Here is a 19428-nt window from a genome sequence, read left to right as displayed (position 1 = left end):
GAGGTCATCAAAGGTGTCGAAATGCAATGGTGTGTGTTGTGATTTTGGTTGACCAGGCTGAGTGAGTGGTCCCTCATGAGTCTCCATCTTAAGTTGGCCACAATCTCAGTCATCGGCAGGTCCAGGCTCTCTCCGAGTTTGGCAGCGGGCATGAAGAAGGAGTAGATCAAGGAGTATCCCTGAGAGAGCATGGTGATCTCCAACTTGTGCTCATTTTGGAAATAGTCGAGGAACTAAACCATGTATAGTTTAGATTCAATCTAAACCATACATGGGCAACTGGTGACCTGGGGGCCACATGTGGGCCCCAGCTTCACCTTCACTTTAATATCAGAATACTGATATATTGTTGATTTTCAAACATGACCCGCTTTAATTACTTCAGTCTAGAGTATAATTAAAATGTTATTGTCCGTTTTTATGTCCAATGTATTTGTATTTAGTTTATAAAGTTAACTATAAGTAAAGGCATTTGAATGGCATTTGAAATTAAATAAATACTTTTCAGGATTCCAATAGAAAAATAGCAAGAAATAATAAGTGATTAATGTGCAATGTGGTCCTCTGGAGTGAGTGTGGGAATATAGTGGCCCTCTCCATCGTCAAAGTTGCCCACCCTTGTTCTAAACCAAAGGGTTGTACGTGAGGATCAGATGAGTGTTTCACACTGGGTCAAGCATAACAGGGTGGTTCAACTTTTACCCACAATAAGGAAAGAGTCTCCGAGGTCTCTCTCTGGTCAATCTGAGAACCCATCATCAAAAAATAAAGGAAAACAGTCTGTCTTGAGAGAGACTACTCTCTGGTTAACGCTAGAACAGAACTCAGGGACAGTGCAACATATACAGCTGGGCAGGCCGCGATCGGTGAACCGGTGACCTTCTGATTACCAAACCGTCTGTCTACACACTAAGCAACAGCTGTCACACTCATCCATCCCATCATCCTCTCTGTTTCCCACTGTTAGAATTAACTGTGAAAATAGCCAATCCACAAGCTCAGTCAGAATCGCAACACGTTGTGAGCTGCTATCTTCGCCATGTGACACCGTCCTAAAAGTATAAAATAGGGCGTTTTCTCTGCCATCCAACGCCTCACAATGTGTCCAACTTTTTTCTGGGGTAGTCTAGGGTTCAGCTCTCTGGCTGTACTGTGTCTCATCTTAGCTTTGACAGTATCAGTTGCCAGCTCGATCTCCCTGTCTAGGAGGCCAGGACGTTAAAGATAGAAATAGACCAGTAGCAGGGCAAACTTGCAGTGATTATAACGACGGAACATGTTCCTTGCATATACACAATGTCATAGTAGGCGAATATCTATCAAATAAATAGGCGAACATTTGTCAGAAATAGTAGCTGTACTCAGGAGGTGTCACAATTCAATGCATTGTGACTCTGAGCTTGTGGTTAACTATTTTTGGCATTGAGATTTGGTGCGCCCCAGATCCATGGGGGACCCAACGGGTCAATAGGGTTTAAGTGGTTAGATTAATTTAACTAACGTAAACTACAACCATAATGTAACCCTAACTCTGACTGACCCCTGGCACTCACTCTACCTCACTCTCTTTCACTCTAATAACTTTGAGTCTCCTCTCCTGCTCATGTTTCAGCATGCCTCCATAACGCCCCCCATCGGCTGTTTACTTCTGCATCCAGACAGTGGGAATAAACACATTGGTCAACTGGCTGCAACTGTGGTCAAGAGGTTGGCCTGTGATTTATAACCAATCCAACTGCTGTGGCCTGATAACCTCACTGCCATAGCAGAACAGAGATACAGGGTCCCAGTCTAAATTAGGCTGCATGCCTGGAGGATTACATGTGGTTTATCGGGGCCTAGACGGAGCAGGAGCAGAAGGTTATGTGATACTATAGCTGCAGGCCAGATAAGGGAAACATCATGGCATGTCCTTTGTCAAATTTCACCTTTTATGTCCAATCAATGGAAGGGGAAACAACGCATGGTCTGTAAGTGTCATTGAAGAAGGCACACCAAGACAATAGGTTCTAAAAACTGACCCCATTTAAAAGTAATATGGTATCAGCTGCCAAGAATAGAAATCCTTGTATTATGTACAATTGTAACGCCAACGTGGGGTCAAGATGGCAGAAGTGACTGTGATACAATTATTGCATTTTGCATATCGTTCTGAATCATACTGTGTGTGTGTGTGTGTGTGTGTGTGTGTGTGTGTGTGTGTGTGTGTGTGTGTGTGTGTGTGTGTGTGTGTGTGTGTGTGTGTGTGTGTGTGTGTGTGTGTGTGTGTGCGTGTGTGTGTGTGTGTGTGTGTGTGTGTGTGTGCGTGCGTGTGCATACGTCACGTGTCTGTGTCAAATTGACGTGACTCATAGAATTAATCAAATAGTCCTACCGGGGAAACTCCCCCCTGTCAGGTGAACAGAAGCGGCTTGGACTCCTCATGCATTGAAGGAAGCATGAGGTCAGTCCATTGCTCTCCCCAGGTTGGCAGAGTGTAGAGCCCAGGATTACATTAGATAATAATTGACACTGGGTGAAAACACGGGTTGCAAAATCGTGGGATAAAATTTAAGAAAAAAAAAAAGAAAGAATGAATCAAAAGGAAAATGGTAGCCTACTAGGGAATGTGATTGGGGGAATTCAGTATTCAGTGTTTTATAACATTGGTATCTGGAAGTAATGTGTCCATAGTGATAAAGGGATCACAAACTGGGCAGCTTCCTGAAAGATAAGTTCAATTGATTATAGAACCGTGTCTGTGTCCTGTTGATAGTGCAGTGTATTGCACACAGCTGTTTGTCCAGTGAGGTAGCCAATAGCCATACACGGCACTCACTCACGCACGCACGCACGCACACACACACACACACACACACACACACACACACACACACACACGCACCTCACATTCTCTTTTGTTGTGTGTTTTTCTGTGTGTGCATGTTATCAAGCTAAGACATGCTAGCTACTCTCTTATCTAGTGAGGTAGTCAAGTAAGGTCAATTTGGTTTTGTATAGCGCATTCATGCAGGCGGAAACACAATGTGCTTCACACAAAACACAACAAAATACTTGTAAAATGCACCAAAGTAGCAAAAATATAGAGAACACACATCCACTCTCACATGGTACAGCAGTAATAATGACCCCCCGTCTGTCAATGCAAAGCAGACACACACACACAGATACATGCACAGGCATGCACGCATACACTCATACACGTACTGTTTGAGCCAAAATGTGTTTCTGTTTGTTTTGTTTTTATTTTAATTGTGTGGCCTCGATGATGATGACTTTGAAGTCATTTTGATCACAGTGGGTGGCACTAACTAATACACTGTCTACCTCATGGTGCAGAGGTGTGGCATCATTACTCACCATGGCAACCACCACAGGGGGTGGTTACTTACTTATACCTGGCAGTGGGTGATGGGACCCAGGTGTGCAAGGGGAAAAGCCAAACAGGTTTTGATGATACAACTTGATACAACTCTATGGACATGATACAACTCTATTGATTGAATGAGTCAAGCACACGTCTAAGCTCAACTCAACCCAGTTGCCCACCAGTAGTAGCTTACAGGTAAAGGCTCTACACAAGTACTTATCAAAGGTCTGTTCTCTGCCCACAGTGCCCAGTATTATCATGATAGTGTGGTGTCTCTTCTCTGTTCTCTGCCCAGTATTATCATTATAGTGTGGTGTCTCTTCTCTGTTCTCTGCCCAGTATTATCATGATAGTGTGGTGTCTCTGTTCTCTGCCCAGTATTATCATTATAGTGTGGTGTCTCTGTTCTCTGCCCAGTATTATCATGATAGTGTGGTGTCTCTTCTCTGTTCTCTGCCCAGTATTATCATTATAGTGTGGTGTCTCTTCTCTGTTCTCTGCCCAGTATTATCATGATAGTGTGGTGTCTCTGTTCTCTGCCCAGTATTATCATTATAGTGTGGTGTCTCTTCTCTGTTCTCTGCCCAGTATTATCATTATAGTGTGGTGTCTCTTCTCTGTTCTCTGCCCAGTATTATCATTATAGTGTGGTGTCTCTTCTCTGTTTATTTGAATGTGGGGGCTTAGTCCTGTCAGCCTGTTGTTTGTCCAGTTAAGCCGTTGGCTGATAAGGTTGGCTCAGTGTGATCTGACTGTGACTGTGACCCAACATATTATGAGCTCTGGCAGTGGACAGCGCTGGCCAAAGCACTATAGTGTATTACTGTCCCCCACAAAACAAGTAACAACTGCCATACTCTCTTTGGCCTGACTCACAAGTGCACAACAGATTGATGTATGCTTGTTGTATGAGACTTGTTTACTGATGCAAGCTCGCAATTCATTTCCAATGGGAGTCACATGGTTTGACACAACATTTTTGTTGTATGAGGGGGAGGGGGGCAGTCGAAACACGGTACAACAAAAATGTTGTGTCAAACCATGTGACTTCCATTGGAAATGCATTGGGAGCTTGTGTCAGTAAACAAGTCTCATACAACAAGCATGCATCAATGTTGTATGCTAGATGCGAAGGTGTGAGTCAGGCCTTACCCCTCTGAGATGGCCCCAATGCCCGACCTTCTGGCCAAAGGCAATGCCACACAAGCAATGCCACACAGGCCGGGCCCCTGAGCCAACTGATCAGCACAGAGGCCAAAGTCTGTGTTCATGAGTGTGCAAATGGATATGATATGCAAATGGATATGAAAATGGACTCAAATGGACGTTTGAATTAAACAGAGTAAAATGTATTTTAGTCTCTATGGGATATGTACAGTGGGAAGAGAAAGGAAACGTGGAGAGTCCATTTCAGGAATCAAACGGGGGACTTGTCAGGCATGTGGTATATGCTAATTGTCTAATGTTAATTTCTCATTAGAAACCAATTACATAAGGCACAAATGTCTTTATTTTTGCTTCAGGGCTTCCTGCAGATGTGAAGTGGATCTATTGTGACTAAAACAGCTGGTATTTGACTGCCTTTGCCAATTCCAGACAGACCAAACACCCAATGTTCAATGCCTTGGAATTCATGAGCTTCATGTTAAAATTCTTTCAAATTCTAATGGCCTAAATCCCTCTTTGTTGTACAAACAGGTTTACGTCATAGCGCCTTGCTCCCGTGGTGCAAGGGCGTCCTAAGGTGTCAAAGGCCTGAACTGTGGTGGAAGTGTTAGGTGACGGAGGTGTTAACAGCCAGTGCCACCGATCGGTCAAATCCACTTACACGGTAGAAATATGCAGTGCACATAAGCCCCTTCAGTTGAAGTTACTCAAGCAGTATGTATGTACAGCATACAGATTCTCTGACCTTGTGGCCAATTTAAAGAATGATTTACCAGCCGCTTGTACTTAAACGAACCGTTGACAGCACCACGGCCAGAGCGAACAGAAGCTTTTGATACTTAGGCGTAGATCCGAAGATGCAGTGGAGAAGTGTAACATGAAAGGTGGAACTGTATTTGCTACACTTGTAGTGAATACGATTCCCCAGTGCATTCAACACATTGGTGTGATGATGTCATAAGACTCACACTGGGTATACAGTAAAGTTGTTCTTACACAGTGAAATTCTCACTTTTAAATTAACTCTGACAGTTTACAAATGGAATTTGTAATACTGTAGTAAGTAATACTGCAAAATCTAATCTTCAGTAAAATTTGTTTATATTAACACTGAGGATTTTTACTCTGTACTAAATACATGTACTATACCGGTAGTGGTGAAACACAGTATCAACGTTTTTGTACGTGTGCTTATCAAGAAAATACATTGACTGTATACAAATGAAATAGACTGTATATCGCCGGCATTCCAGAGGGAACTTCAGGAGTGAACCCTGGACATCATACCGGATGCTTCTCTGAGAAACGTGTCTGTCTCTACCTGGGAGACCCTCACCTGAGAGAATTAAAGTCATTTGAGCTTAATTGGAGTGTTCTTGGTGACTCTGTCCCTTGTTTCCTCGTTATCTGCACGTCCTCTGAGGGAACAGGCAGTTGTACCGCGAGGGTCATTAGCATCATCGTCAACAGCCTCGCACTAAAGAGGAGCTTGTGGGTTTATGACCGCAACGCGCCATAACATGGTATAGTACAGTAACTATACAATAACCCCATGGTTGACAGATTAACCACTTTAAATGTATAAAGCCCTTCTTTATGTTGCATGAAAATATCAGATCTACAAGCTCACAATGTGTCGCATCGCAAGTCGCGACTCATGAGTAAATTGTACCCAGGGTTAGTGACAGTGTGACAAAATTACGGTTTTGGCTTTCTGGGGCAGAGGCACGGCCGCCATGCGGTTGCGTGGAACTGAACACTGTGGTCTTTGTGCATTCAGGACAAAGCTGGTGCTGTGAGTCAGTCTGGAAGACCTTGAGGAAGGACACCTTATACCGAAACACCTCTCCTCTACCCCCATGCACTGTCTCTTCATATGGACACAGTCACATGCTAACCACGTATCTATAGGCCCTAGAATGCTTTGTCATACTCTAGCGTCTAGCTCATTCATAAACACACACACACACACACACACACACACACACACACACACACACACACACACACACACACACACAGTATAAACAGTTTGTTTACTTGGCTGCAAAGAGGTTTGGTGTAGGGAAAGAAGGAGGGGTCTAGACCCCTGCAGGACCCCAGATCAGTCATTGAAGTACAGTATGTACAGTATGCTACTAGCCTATAGTGTTTAAGTAACCAAATGAAATGGGTGTTAGTATGAAGACAGACCTTTAACACTGGTGACTGGTGGTGAGGATATATATATTTTATCCCTGCTTCTCAGGCTGAATTAAAGATGAATCAAGAGTCTACAGTAGTGGTTTTTAACCCTTTTCACATCAAGGTCCATTATTTATTCAGCATTTGAGCCACGGACCACCATTTGATGACATTTAGCCTCTCAGACCCAAAGCTAAAGAATATTTTGTTGAGTGTTTGAATGAGATTTTGTCCACAATTCCATGCTGTATTGATGTTGGTACCATTAGGAGAGATAACAGGCAAACGTTGATCAAAATAACAATTCTTCTACATTCTCTAATTGTGTAGACTTAAATGAAACCAAATGAACCAGTGACACATTCATTTGACACTCTCAAGAGTTAAAGATCTAATAGTCCATATGGTTATCAATTCTCCATCATTTAGCTGGGAACCCCCTCAAGGACCACTGGTGGTCCCCGGAACTCTTGAGAACCACTGGTCTACAGGTTAAACACAATAGTGGTGTGAAGTATCTAGTGTACTTAAGTACAATTTTGAGTATTTTTACTTTACTGGAATACCACCACTTTTCAATACTTTTACTTCTGCTCCACTACATCAAATAATATTACTTTTACTCCGTTTTCTTTAGATTATTATCCACTTGAAAACTTGAAATGGGCCATTCTGCACAATGAGTATACTTTTACTTTTGGTACTTTAAGTATATTTTGAAGCCAATACTTTTGTACTTGTACTCAAGCACATTTTTAATTCTGGACATTTGTTTGTAACAGTAGTATTTCTATATTGCAGTATTGATACTTTTACTTAAGTAAAAAAAAGTAGTACTTTTTCCACCACTGAAACACAATCTTGTAGAGATCGGCTGTTTGTGGAACTACAGTATGTATTAACAGTATATTTATTTTTTCAAGCAAATTGAACCCTGATGATACTTACATACATAGTTATATATAGTATCATGCTTGGTTTGAACAACCTTGACCACTACTCTTTATTTTGAGGGAGCTCGGGAGGACTTGTTTGCCCAGTTTGTTGACACAGCTGTAGTTAGAGAGACACGTTTTTTTTCAGCCAGGCAAGAAAATATACATAGTCAAACTACGTACAGTATCATACACAGGCTACGCTGCCATGAGGGCCGAGATAGCATAACATGTATTAGAACATAACATAGCATAACATCTGCCAGTCAAAGTAGGAAAGATAGAATGTAACTTTTGCCATCAGTTTGAGAACATTCTGAAACCGAAGAACAGCATGATATAAGGCTATTTCAAAATGACCAGATATGTTGTTGAAATTGTTCACATTCATTAATCATCCCATCTAAATGTGTTTCTTGAGTGTCTTTCTTGTGACACATTGTGAACTTGTAGATCTGATATTTTCACATTATTCTCGCCTATAATGAGGCCCAAAATAAAGACGACAGGGATATTGTTAAAAAATATGTATGTAATGCATTGCAAAGCTGCCAATTTGTGGAATGTGCAACTCTAGACTGAAATGTTGCCAAGCCCTTTGTGCATGCACTGCATACATGTACTGTACAGTAGGCCTACCAGGTTTTTCAAAGGAAAGTTGTGGCGCTGAAAATCTGTTGTTTTTGGCAAGTGTCCCGGTCATACGACCAGTGGCGTGCACAGATAGACACTAGGGGGTGCTAGAGCACCCCCTGCCCTTTTGGCAATTTTGCGTTTTCTTTTTTTTCTTAATTTGTAGTGTGGTCCATGGTGACATTGATCAAATCTTGATAAAAAAAACGCTTCTATCTACTATATTATTTAGGCCCCCACAATCTAAAGCTATGTTTCTGTCAGTGGTTCTTCGATAAAAAAAAGTAATAGCAGACCTACGAGCTCGTAGCGCGCCACTCGGTGGCGCGCTATGAGCTTGTAGATCTGCTATTTTTCAATATCTAAAGCACCAAAATGGGTTCCCGCCCCAAAATGTGCTGCACAAGGTGCCCTTTTTTCACTTGAGCACCTGCCCCTCTAAAATGTCTGTGCACGCCACTGCATACGACCAAGTATAAATTAGCCATCGGGGAGGCGATATCTTTCCTTCAATCTGAGCGCAACCCCCCGAGGAAATACCTCCTTCAGACTGGGGTTCCGTGGGGGCCTTTCCCTGGGAATTGGTGCCAAGAGAAACCTTATCCCAGCAGGTGAACTATGATAAGCCTGTCTCTAGAGTAGGGGTACTACTGGACATGTGACTGCAAGGACCTCTCCTCTCCCTTACTGGTCACATACCTGGCATAGCTACACGTTCTCTCTGTGCTGCCCCTGCACACAGGCTAGCTCCATAAGCACTGTTAAGAGCTTCTTGGATATGGACTAGTATGATTTATAAAAGCCATCTATTTTCTGCACCCTAGCGTCCCTATTCTGGTTATGTCATCATAATAGACGAACAATCTGCTATTTTTGGGACCAAGTAGTAGACCCTGGGGGTCCACGATCAACAAAGTATAGAGGGTTTAAGACTTGTCTCTCAATTCCCATGATCGTGACTTATAGATACATTTCCTATTTTCAGCTCAAGACCCAAAATATACAAAAATATTGAAAACGGCTCATCCACAAGCTGTTTTTGTTTTGTTTAAAGTATTAATACATTTAAATACTGGCAGGATATCCACTCAACCATGGAGACCATTCCGTGTTTTAAGATACCTCAGACTTGTTCCTTTTTATTGTTAGGAAATATCCCTGAAGAGTTTCTAATACATGATAAATATTTAATCAACATCCTCTTAGCAGCAAGTAAGAAAGCGATCACACGACACTGGTACCAACAGGACCCATGAGGAAATATATGTCATGGAAAAACTAACATTCATACTCAGACTACAAGAGGATAAGTTTTTAGTTCTATAAAAAGTGTGAAAAGTGGGATCTCTTCCTCCAGCCCATGTATGCGGAATTCAATTAATGTGACCTGTAATATATGAAAAATGCAGCCCTTTCTCTTTTATTTTATTTTTTCTCAATAAAAATTAAGTGAAAAAAAAGCATTAGGCCTAATACATTTTAAAATGTAAGGAAAAATAATATTGAGAGCTTTACACACCCCATCACACACGCACGCATACGCGCGCACACACACACACACACACACACACACACACACACACACACACACACACACACACACACCTCTTGTCTAGTCAACCACACCTGCTGAGTTTCCACCTAACGTCTCCATGGATGTGGCTTGCAAACATTACAGTCTGTAGGGACCTCAACCTCACTTTCACGTCTCACACACACGCACACACACGCACGCACGCACACACACACACACACACACACACACACACACACACACACACACACACACACACACACACACACACACACACACACACACACACACCTCCTCATGGTTCAGTGAGCGTGTCAAATGTTAACAGAGTTGTAGGGGAGAGCAGTGCAGTGGTATGGCTATAAGTGGAGCCATACAAAGTACATGTACATCAAAGAGGGACTTTAGTTGTACACTCGAGGACAATGGAGACATTTCACTTTCACTAACTCTGCTTTCAGAATGTTTCTATAGGCATGCTGTTTCAGTGCAACCTGAGTTTGTGCCTATATAGTCATAAACAAGGTCAATAAGAGTTACACTTATTTCATTACAAGGGATCACCACAATATACAGTATATATACTCAGTCTGACACAAACACATATAAATGCAAGTTTTTATAATATAACAGATTTATTTTAAGGCTGATGCACACCTCAAAAGGTTGGTGACTGTTTTTGGCATTCAGAGATTCTCTTTTGAATAAGATAACAGATGAAAGTCTGAAATTGGTCCAATGTGTGCTAACAAGAACTAACAAGAACAATCTGCACACAGTAAATCCTAGGTTGTTAATTTGTCTGTACAAACATATAGAACTAAATGGACCCGCACTGGTCCACTTGGCTTCATTTGTACAGTTAGTAAACATAATTCCCACCAGGTCTGTCTGTTAAAAATACAAGTTTCCTGCTATAATAGAGTTTATATAAAATGGTGACACCTGTTGGGCTCACATCAAAATTACAGCCCGTCTTTTGTGAACTGTTTTTTTTTTAATTATATTTTCCCACTTACTTTGTCAATGTAAACGGATGTTTTCACAAGTTAATTTGAATTTAATTTCATTGACAACTTTTGATTGAATTGATCACACTGTTTTTGTCTGTATGTGAAATTGTCCTCTTTGACAGTGAAGTGAATAAAACAAATAGCTCAGATGTACGATGGTGTGGAGGAAACTCCGCCTGACATGTACTATCTTAAAACATGTTATTTAAAAAAACAAAAAACAAGTAATGTAATACAATTCGTCATTATAAAGAACTAAAGATAATTATATGTCATCACATTTCATCTGACAACATTGTTCAGTTTGCATCGCAGTACTTCATGCCATTCCAGTTGTTATACCTTGCATTGGCCACAGAGTGGCACTGCAGGCCAGCTATTTTGTATTTTAGGACCAATCCATTGAGATCCACTGTCAAAGACACTTGTACTCATACTACGTACGTTACTACGCAAATAACGTAGTTGAGTAAAAAAAGATGGAGGACCTACTACCTAGAGGAGGAGCACAACAGCTAACTCAATGATATAACCGACTACTGGCTGAAACAAAGCCCTGAGTAAATATTTTATCTATTATCACTATAGAAAATGAAATCGCTTACAAGATAGCAGACTGTTATGATGTTGCACTTGGGTGCAAAGACCGTGAGAGCGTCGTTGTCTTTACAAAAGGTTGGTACAGTAGCTATAGTAGCTAAGCTAACAACACATCACAGCAAGCCAAGATCAATCAGAATTTAGAATGTCATGACATTGATGAGGAATTCTAAATTCTGAAACGCTTTTTATTTTCTTTCATAGCTATTAGACAGCAATATGGGCACATTGCTGATTTCTTTATGGTAAAATACAATTCATATAGTATACTGATACATAACATAACATTTCATGGATACAGGAGGGACATTTGGGCACTTCAATGTAAAATTGGCAAGTAATGTAAAGTATATATACATTATGTCATGTCAATTTGTAGTAATTGTATTAATATTATAGATCTTACCCACTGAGCAATAGCCGGCTATTAGACGTGCGTCTAAAAATGGGATAAAAACGGCTAAAAATGAAAGTTTTTTTAGACGTCTATTCTTAGATTAGACGTTGATTAGCGGCTGTTTAAACGTCTAATCTATATATAGACCGTCTATATATAGACGTCTATAGTTAACTATAGTTAATGAGGAAATGTTTAAGCATGTTTTAATCATACATAGTTTAAACTTTACTTAAAACATTTTCCAAATATATTACGTTTTCTTTTTACATTTTGGTGGAAAATAGCCAATATTTAACACCATAAACCCCATGTTGTGTATCATTCTCACTCAGTGAGATCACACACACAACTATACACTCCTGAACCAGAGCTACACATAATCTAGCCCCTCTCGGGACCCTACGTAAAACTTTTCTGATATTTTGTTGAGTTTTACGTAGGGTCCCTGCTCACTACTGTATTTTCGTATGGAAATTCCTATACGAAATTCCTATCCTATATTCCTATAGGACCCGCGGCATGTGACGCCATTATTTTCCTTGAGTTATTCTGAATTCGGTAACTTTAAGTAGCTATACATCCAGCTGCGAATATCTCCTGTGGCGCGGAAGCCGTTAAGTATTTTTAATCTTTGTTTGACCGATTTGGTCGCTTTATTTCTTCTTGTTTGTTTACCGTTTATTGTACCGCCTCCCGGTGTGCGGTTGGCTTGTGAGGCTACGTCCCTGCCTCTGATCTGCTGTGTCATAGCTATAGCGCCACTAGCTAGCCAGATAGGCGGTACAATGAGGTGTCAATAAACAAGGAAGGAAAAGAAGAATCCAAGCTTCCAAATCGGGCAAACATATATTAAAAATACTTAACGGCTTCCGCGCCACAGGAGATATTCGCAGCGGCATGTATGGGTACTTATACTTTACATATTCAGAAAGCCTCACACTGAAGAATATCGTCAAAGAGCGCCGGGGAGCCGGTAAACATGTAAACATGAGCCAGTAAATGTTTTAAACAGGTGGCATGGACGACGTGGAACAGGACCCCATGGTCTGGGTCTAAAAAATGTCAGAAACTTCAGTACCATTGGGTTCTGCTTGGAGGGCTACACATAATCAAGCTTTGCCTGCCTGGTTCCTTGCCAGGAGGAAATGCATTTTATCAGATATATTTATTAGACTGTAAGTAAGTAGTAGTAGTAAATGCTCTATGATGAGAACAGTTGGCCATGAATGAAAAACCTCAGTATTATAATATATAGCCTAATCCCACTGTAAAGGCTATGCGTGTGACATCATCATACCCGTAAATTATGCGGGAACGCCTACTAACTTCTTTCTGACCTTGACATTCCATACATCCAAAGATCCAAACAGAAAAGTCCTATCTGATTACATTAAACAACGTTAAACTCGATTTACCAGTCACTTTATGCAATATGCATCCGTATACCCTCTATTGCTTGTGTTCGTTGTTTTGGTAGTTTAGCCACAACTTCTGCAAGCATGCTATTCGATGCCAGACAGCATTATATCAATGTTATGTTATGTTATTATGTTTGCGGCTATGGTTGTGGTTGTTGTTGTTTTCTACTTGGCATTTGGGTTGCTCTGGGTTCGGAGTCGGACTAGGAATGTTGCAGTCTTTCTTTTGCCACTCAAATTGTGCCATTAGAGAGAGAAATAATGTATGTCCCTGGTCCATGTGTATTACTGTGCTTGTATCCCCAATGTCAAGGTAAGACATAACATACTGTAACTGCTAACTACATTAACTGAAGCATTATTCTTTTTTTTTTTCTTCCTTTTTTCATTTCCACAGATGAGGCAACGGTTCTGTTGCTGCTCTCAACAGTCATGGCGAAGAGGCTTACACAGCAGTGGGACTATCTGTACAGGACCGGATAAAGCCGTTCCTCCGGCACAAATCACCCCTACCAAGAACGTTGATTCTTCTGAACCCAACAAGGTCTCCAGTTGGTCACCGGACCAGGGACCCCCGCCGTCCCCCACGCACTGCTGCATGAGCGGCTGTCACAACTGCGTCTGGATCACGCACGCGGAGCAGCTCCTGGCATACTACCACGACGGGGGGGACAAGGCGCTCGCTGCCATCGAGGAGAACGTCCAGGATGAGAACCTCAAAGCCTACCTCAAGATGGAGATCAGACTTCTGAAGAAACCATGACATGCACTAGTGCTGCACCATTCTGGCTCAAATGTGAATCTCAATTTTTCTCCACAAGAATTGAGATCATGATTCTCACGATTCTCTTTATTCCATGAAAATATTTATTGTCTTTATAGTCTGTAGTTGCTGAACATTACTACATAAATAATGTGGCACCTGGAGCCAACTACTGTGGCTTTAAAGAAACGGACAACATCAAAGTGCTAGACTTAAACCTCTCTTACTGATTCACACTGATTCAGATTGATTCGAACTGTTCCCGAATACGCTGGCCATGATTCACATTGGCCTTGATTCTTCCGTATCCGAGTAGACTTCAGTCAACTGTAGTCGCTGCTTTCACATTGCAGCGATCCGTATCCGAGTACACTTCATTCAACTGTAGTCGATGCTTTCACATTGCAGCGATCCGTATCCGAGTACACTTCATTCAACTGTAGTCGCTGCTTTCACATTGCAGCTATCCGAATCCGTCCCGATGCGGTCCCGGGAACGGTTGGCTGATAAAGTCTCTCTTGTAGCAAAAGCATGAGCCTAACTAAAATGAATTGGACAGCCAACTAATGTACGAATTCTTGCTCAAATTTAGAAATGAGATCGCATACGTATGTGTCGACCTCGATCTTTTTTTGATGAATTGATGAATCAGTAACATACACATTTAGTTGTGGCTTATATGAATGGGAGTGAATTGTGTTTTATGGAATTAGGGTTGACAGTTTTACCTTCTGACATTGCGTATGCACTTTTTTTACACTGGCTCCAATGTGGATGTCATTGTTTTTTGACAAACTTGTCAAGGGCATTAATATGTCATGCACGTTTGACTTTGTCATGGTTAGGTTTGAACACTCCGATACCTCAGTAGATAATATTGATTTAGTCGCTCTGGATCAAGAGCGTCTGCTAAATGCCTAAATTGTAAATTGTACAATTCTGCTAAATGCCTAAATTGTACAGACAATATTGTCCGTGGTAACTAAGTAGGTATGACTATTTGGCCAACCAACTTGGCATCTATTTTGCATCATATTAACCATTTATTTGATTTAAAATATAGGATTGGTTGGTAATTGTTTTAAAGCTTGTTGTTGATATTTGAGACCCATGATGTTAGGAAGAAAATATAAAAACTAGCCTACAGAAATACTGAGTTTTAGTTTTAAATCACGCTGACAGTGCCAAAATTAATTTACTTTCTTTCAGTTCCACTTGAAAAGTGCCCTAGTTGTCAGTTTAGGGACCTTTTCATTCACTCAATGTATTTATTTATTTGTGTGAGATGATCATGACTGGATGACGAATGACCATAAAAAGACTTCAGTATCTCTAAGTTATGAATAAACATTTATTTATAAAATAAATAAATGCACCGTTGTGCTTGTTTATGAAATGATGCTAATGCCTTTTTTAAAGGATCCCTGGCTAATAAGACAAATATGCCTTAAAATATTATACTTGCCCTCTACAACTAAAATAAAAACACCGTAAGTATTTTATTTCTTTCGTAAATAGAGAATATTTCACTCAATAGTAACTGCTCCGGCCTCCAGGCACAAGTTGATGATGTCATATGCCCATATGGTCTAGCCCTATTATGGAATGTATGGGATGCATATGCTAATGAAAAAGAACGTAATACTTCCTAAGGTTAATATGAGCATCAAAGCAATATTTTAAATACTTTATATTAGCACGTGCATTCCATATATTCCATAGGGCTGGACCACACATGGACATCATTTAATTTATAGTATAATGTTTTAAACTTTAAAACATTATACTATAAATTAAAGGAACCCTGGCTAATAAGACGAATATATGCTTTAAAATTTAAAGCATATATTTGTCTTATTAGCCAGGGTTCCTTTTAAGGAATAGTAATGCCATTAGATATTTGAGTGATTCCGTGGTTGATTTTGAATAATTATGTTCAATCACCTTAAGAATCAATTTCATATTTTATCTCGGGACAGTTGTGTAATAAACTGGTTTATGTTTAAAATGTCATTGAAGTGCAAAATCACAACAAGTTGTCTCAAGACACTACATATAGAGCAGAGACCAGACAGACAGTGTTGCAGTGTTTCTGCTGTGCAGGTATTGGAGGCACAATTTACAATTTACAGCTGCTTGTAGCGCGTCACACATTACGTTCTTGATTAACAATTAAGCCTATCTCCCAGAGATCTACATGTCACCCAAGTGAAGGAATTTGAAAATGTTCATAACTTGTAATGTTCCATTGTTGGTGGAACTGCATTGAAGCTACAGCACCATAATCAGTCAGACCTGCCTTGAACATAACTTGACCGTTTGTTAGGCATATAGCAGTGGGCGTGGTTTTCTGGTTCCACTGAGAAATAGGCCATTCATTTTTCCCATGGAGCTTTTAAGCCTAGAATCAAGCCATCCAATAATTTAATTGTATGATACGTTTAATAAATACCCCTTTAGCAGTTTTATTTTAATTATTTTCACAGAATCAAAGGTTTTATGATTCTTGTAAATCTCTATGGGAAAAATGAATGACAGATTTTTCAGTGGAACCAGAAAACCACACCCACTGCCCTATATTCGTCCCTCATTAATACCTTACAAAGACCTCGTCACCTCACCTGGGCACATGATGCCATCTGGCTTAGAGGGAATCAGCATGACCAGACAGATCAGTTCAGTTTTATTTTCAGAATCAATGGACAACAGAAAGCAGAATGAAAAAAACATGGTAATAATAATAAAGATAAAGAATATACAATAATCATAATAGTCCAAGTCACTGACAAGGGGCCAGGGAGAATCAGCATGCTTGTCAGGCCCCGCCCTACCTCTGCTAACGTAGCAATTCATTTGGAAAATCATTGTTTTGTACGCTTTAAGGCGCATTCATCTTCCTAGAATTTATAACATCTCGATCTCCGCTCGCGCGGACACACACATATAACATAAATCACAGTGCACAATCCCCCATATTATATATATGATGTCACTATATTTATATATTATAATAATACATCACTGTTATTACCATTTTACATCATTATAATAATATAGATGCCCTGTCTGGACAATAATGTTTTGAAAAAGTACAAAATGTTGTTACTTAAATAAAAGTATCAATACTGCAATGCAGAAATACTCTGTTACAATTGTGAAAGTCCAGAATTTAAAAGTATTGGTAATTTGGTATCAAAATATACTTAAAAGTACAGAAGTAAAACAAAAAGTAGGCTACTCATTATGCCATATGACCTGTTTCACAAGGTATCATTATGCATAAAATGTATTATCTTTTGAAAATTGCAGATCTGAGCTTATAGTGGCTATTTTCAAATACCAAATCAGTCTGAGGAGTGGGGGGCGGCCTTAGGAATCTTGAGGCCCGTTTCAAGACCAAATATGAGGCCCCCATATATATCTATGATATAATTATTCTGTTGATACAGTTTCAAGAATTACCACTTTTAAGAATTACCCGAGGTGGTTTCAAGAATTACCACTTTTAACAATTACCAGAGGGGGTTTCAAGAATTACCACTTTTAACAATTACCAGAGGGGGTTTCAAGAATTACCACTTTTAAGAATTACTAGCCATGGTTCATGACTCTCGTATTCATACGAGAGTCATGAAGAAACTTCACCCTGTTTTTTGCGCTCGCTGCATTTACAAGATGTCCGTATATATAAACATTCAGATTTCAAATATAAAGTACTCACAATTTGTCCCACGGGTGTTAGTTAGTTGCAGCTCCAGCGATTAGAATTTCTGCATCCCGCGTTGTTTAATAAAAAGCATTTTTATCCGAGGTGTTATTTTGCCATTGGCTTTCAACTACGCGCCCCTATCGGTCGGGAGGAGGGTGGCACTCGGTGTGTTCGATATAGGTAGGCTGACCGCCCTGCCAATACAGACTAATAGGCGAGTGCGCTCCCGGTGTGCAACTGCGGATTTCCCAAACGAACCCCGTTTGAAATAAGTAGCCGGGGAGCTCGGACAAAAATGCTTTTTATTAAACAACGCGGGACACAGCAATTCTAATCGCTGGCGCTGCTACTAACTAACACCCGTGGGACACTTTGTGAGTACTTTATATTTGAAATGTGAATGTTTATATATACGGAAATCTTGTAAATGCAGCGAGCGCAAAAAACAGGGCAAAGTTTCTGCATGACTGTCATGATAATCATCATGGCAGTCATGTTCCAGGGCTAAAGAATTACCAGAGGGGGTTTCAAGAATTACCCGAGGCGGTTTCAAGAATTACCAGAGGTGGTTTCAAGAATTAACCGAGGTGGTTTCAAGAATTATCCAAATAACTATTGGTGTATAACTATACACCATGTATACCTTAAAGTTGTTCACATCACTGAATAAGCTTGCGTTGTTCTACAGGTGGTTCCTAGAATTACCCGAGGTGGTTCCTAGGATTAACTGAGGTGGTTCCTAGAATTAACCGAGGTATAGTTTCTGCATGGTAGGTAGCCATCTCCCCACTCACTGTCCGGTGCTATGTTTTACAAAGAATTCCTATTTAATATAATTGTATTATATTTGAGGGGCGCTAGCCCCTCCTATGCCCAGCTTGACGGGTTTGAGGACAAATTGTGATTGGCCAGAATGAGATGATGTATGATGATGTATGTATGATGATGAGAGCGCCCCTCACTTGGTAACTGGTGTTTGTTGCAGTGAAGTAATGAACTATTGTAATAAATGAGTACCTCTCTTGAATGGACACAAAAGCCAGCATACTAAATAGTGAAACTAGCTGTCCCGATACTGTATAGGTATCGGAAAAGTATCGGATCGGAGTACCGACACAGGGGTAAGGGGTTGACACTATGTCAGGTAAATAAAATGTTGGGGCATGTGGAGTTTGTTTTTGAGTTGCCCAAACTGCAATTGCACATTTGAGTCAGGAGTCATAAACACAACACGAGATATATAGCTAGATGGCTAAAACGATATTTTTTCATAATTATAAATATTATTCTCTGTTATCGGTATTCGGTACATACAATAGAGAAATTGTGGTATCGGGATCGGATCGGAAAACATTTTGCACGAAAAACACTCCTTGGGCTAAAAACGGCCATAGACACTTGCCCAAATGTGCCCAAATGTGCTGACCTCATCACATTCAGAATGATGAAAACCTCCTAGTCTGACACGTGACATGTTACTTAAAGCATAATGAAATTTAGAACATTTTGCCTTATAATGGTTGTATATGGTACCCCAACTTTCAGCAGCTGTCAAAAATTCCCCTAGGGTGGTTGAATATAAACCAATGTGGGATATGTTAGTAGACACCTTTACAAACACATTGGTGAAGAAAATTCTTGGTAAGAAATGTATTCCCAGGTTTTATGAATATCCCCCGACTAATAAGCTTGCGTTAGGAAA

General features: G+C 40.4%; 1 protein-coding gene across 2 annotated transcripts; it reads left to right on the top strand.

Moving 5' to 3' along the window:
• Positions 1–11317: 11317 nt before the first annotated feature.
• Positions 11318–15388, top strand: oxld1 (oxidoreductase-like domain containing 1). 2 transcript variants are annotated; one of them, XR_014570561.1, is made up of 3 exons: positions 11318–11511; positions 13652–14431; positions 14481–15388. XR_014570561.1 is itself a non-coding variant. In XM_083787147.1 (2 exons), exons 1-2 carry the CDS (start codon positions 11458–11460, stop codon positions 14015–14017), a joined length of 420 nt encoding a protein of 139 aa, XP_083643273.1. In that variant the 5' UTR covers positions 11318–11457; the 3' UTR covers positions 14018–15388. The 2 variants fall into 2 exon arrangements, 1 of the variants encoding a protein (XP_083643273.1); XM_083787147.1 differs by having other exon boundaries at positions 13652–15388.
• The last annotated feature ends 4040 nt before the right edge of the window (positions 15389–19428 follow it).

This window comes from Protomyctophum parallelum, assembly GCF_964188405.1.
Source record: "Protomyctophum parallelum genome assembly, chromosome: 17".
Classification (NCBI taxonomy): Eukaryota; Metazoa; Chordata; class Actinopteri; order Myctophiformes; family Myctophidae; genus Protomyctophum; species Protomyctophum parallelum.
This window is presented reverse-complemented; position numbering and strand designations above follow the sequence as displayed.

Bases quoted from the DNA above. Each gene is read 5' to 3' on its own strand.
- oxld1 (XM_083787147.1), top strand. From the start codon at position 11,458: ATGATGTTGCACTTGGGTGCAAAGACCGTGAGAGCGTCGTTGTCTTTA. The intron at 11,512-13,651 runs GTTGGTACAGTA...TCATTTCCACAG, and splicing joins CGTCGTTGTCTTTACAAAAG to ATGAGGCAACGGTTCTGTTG.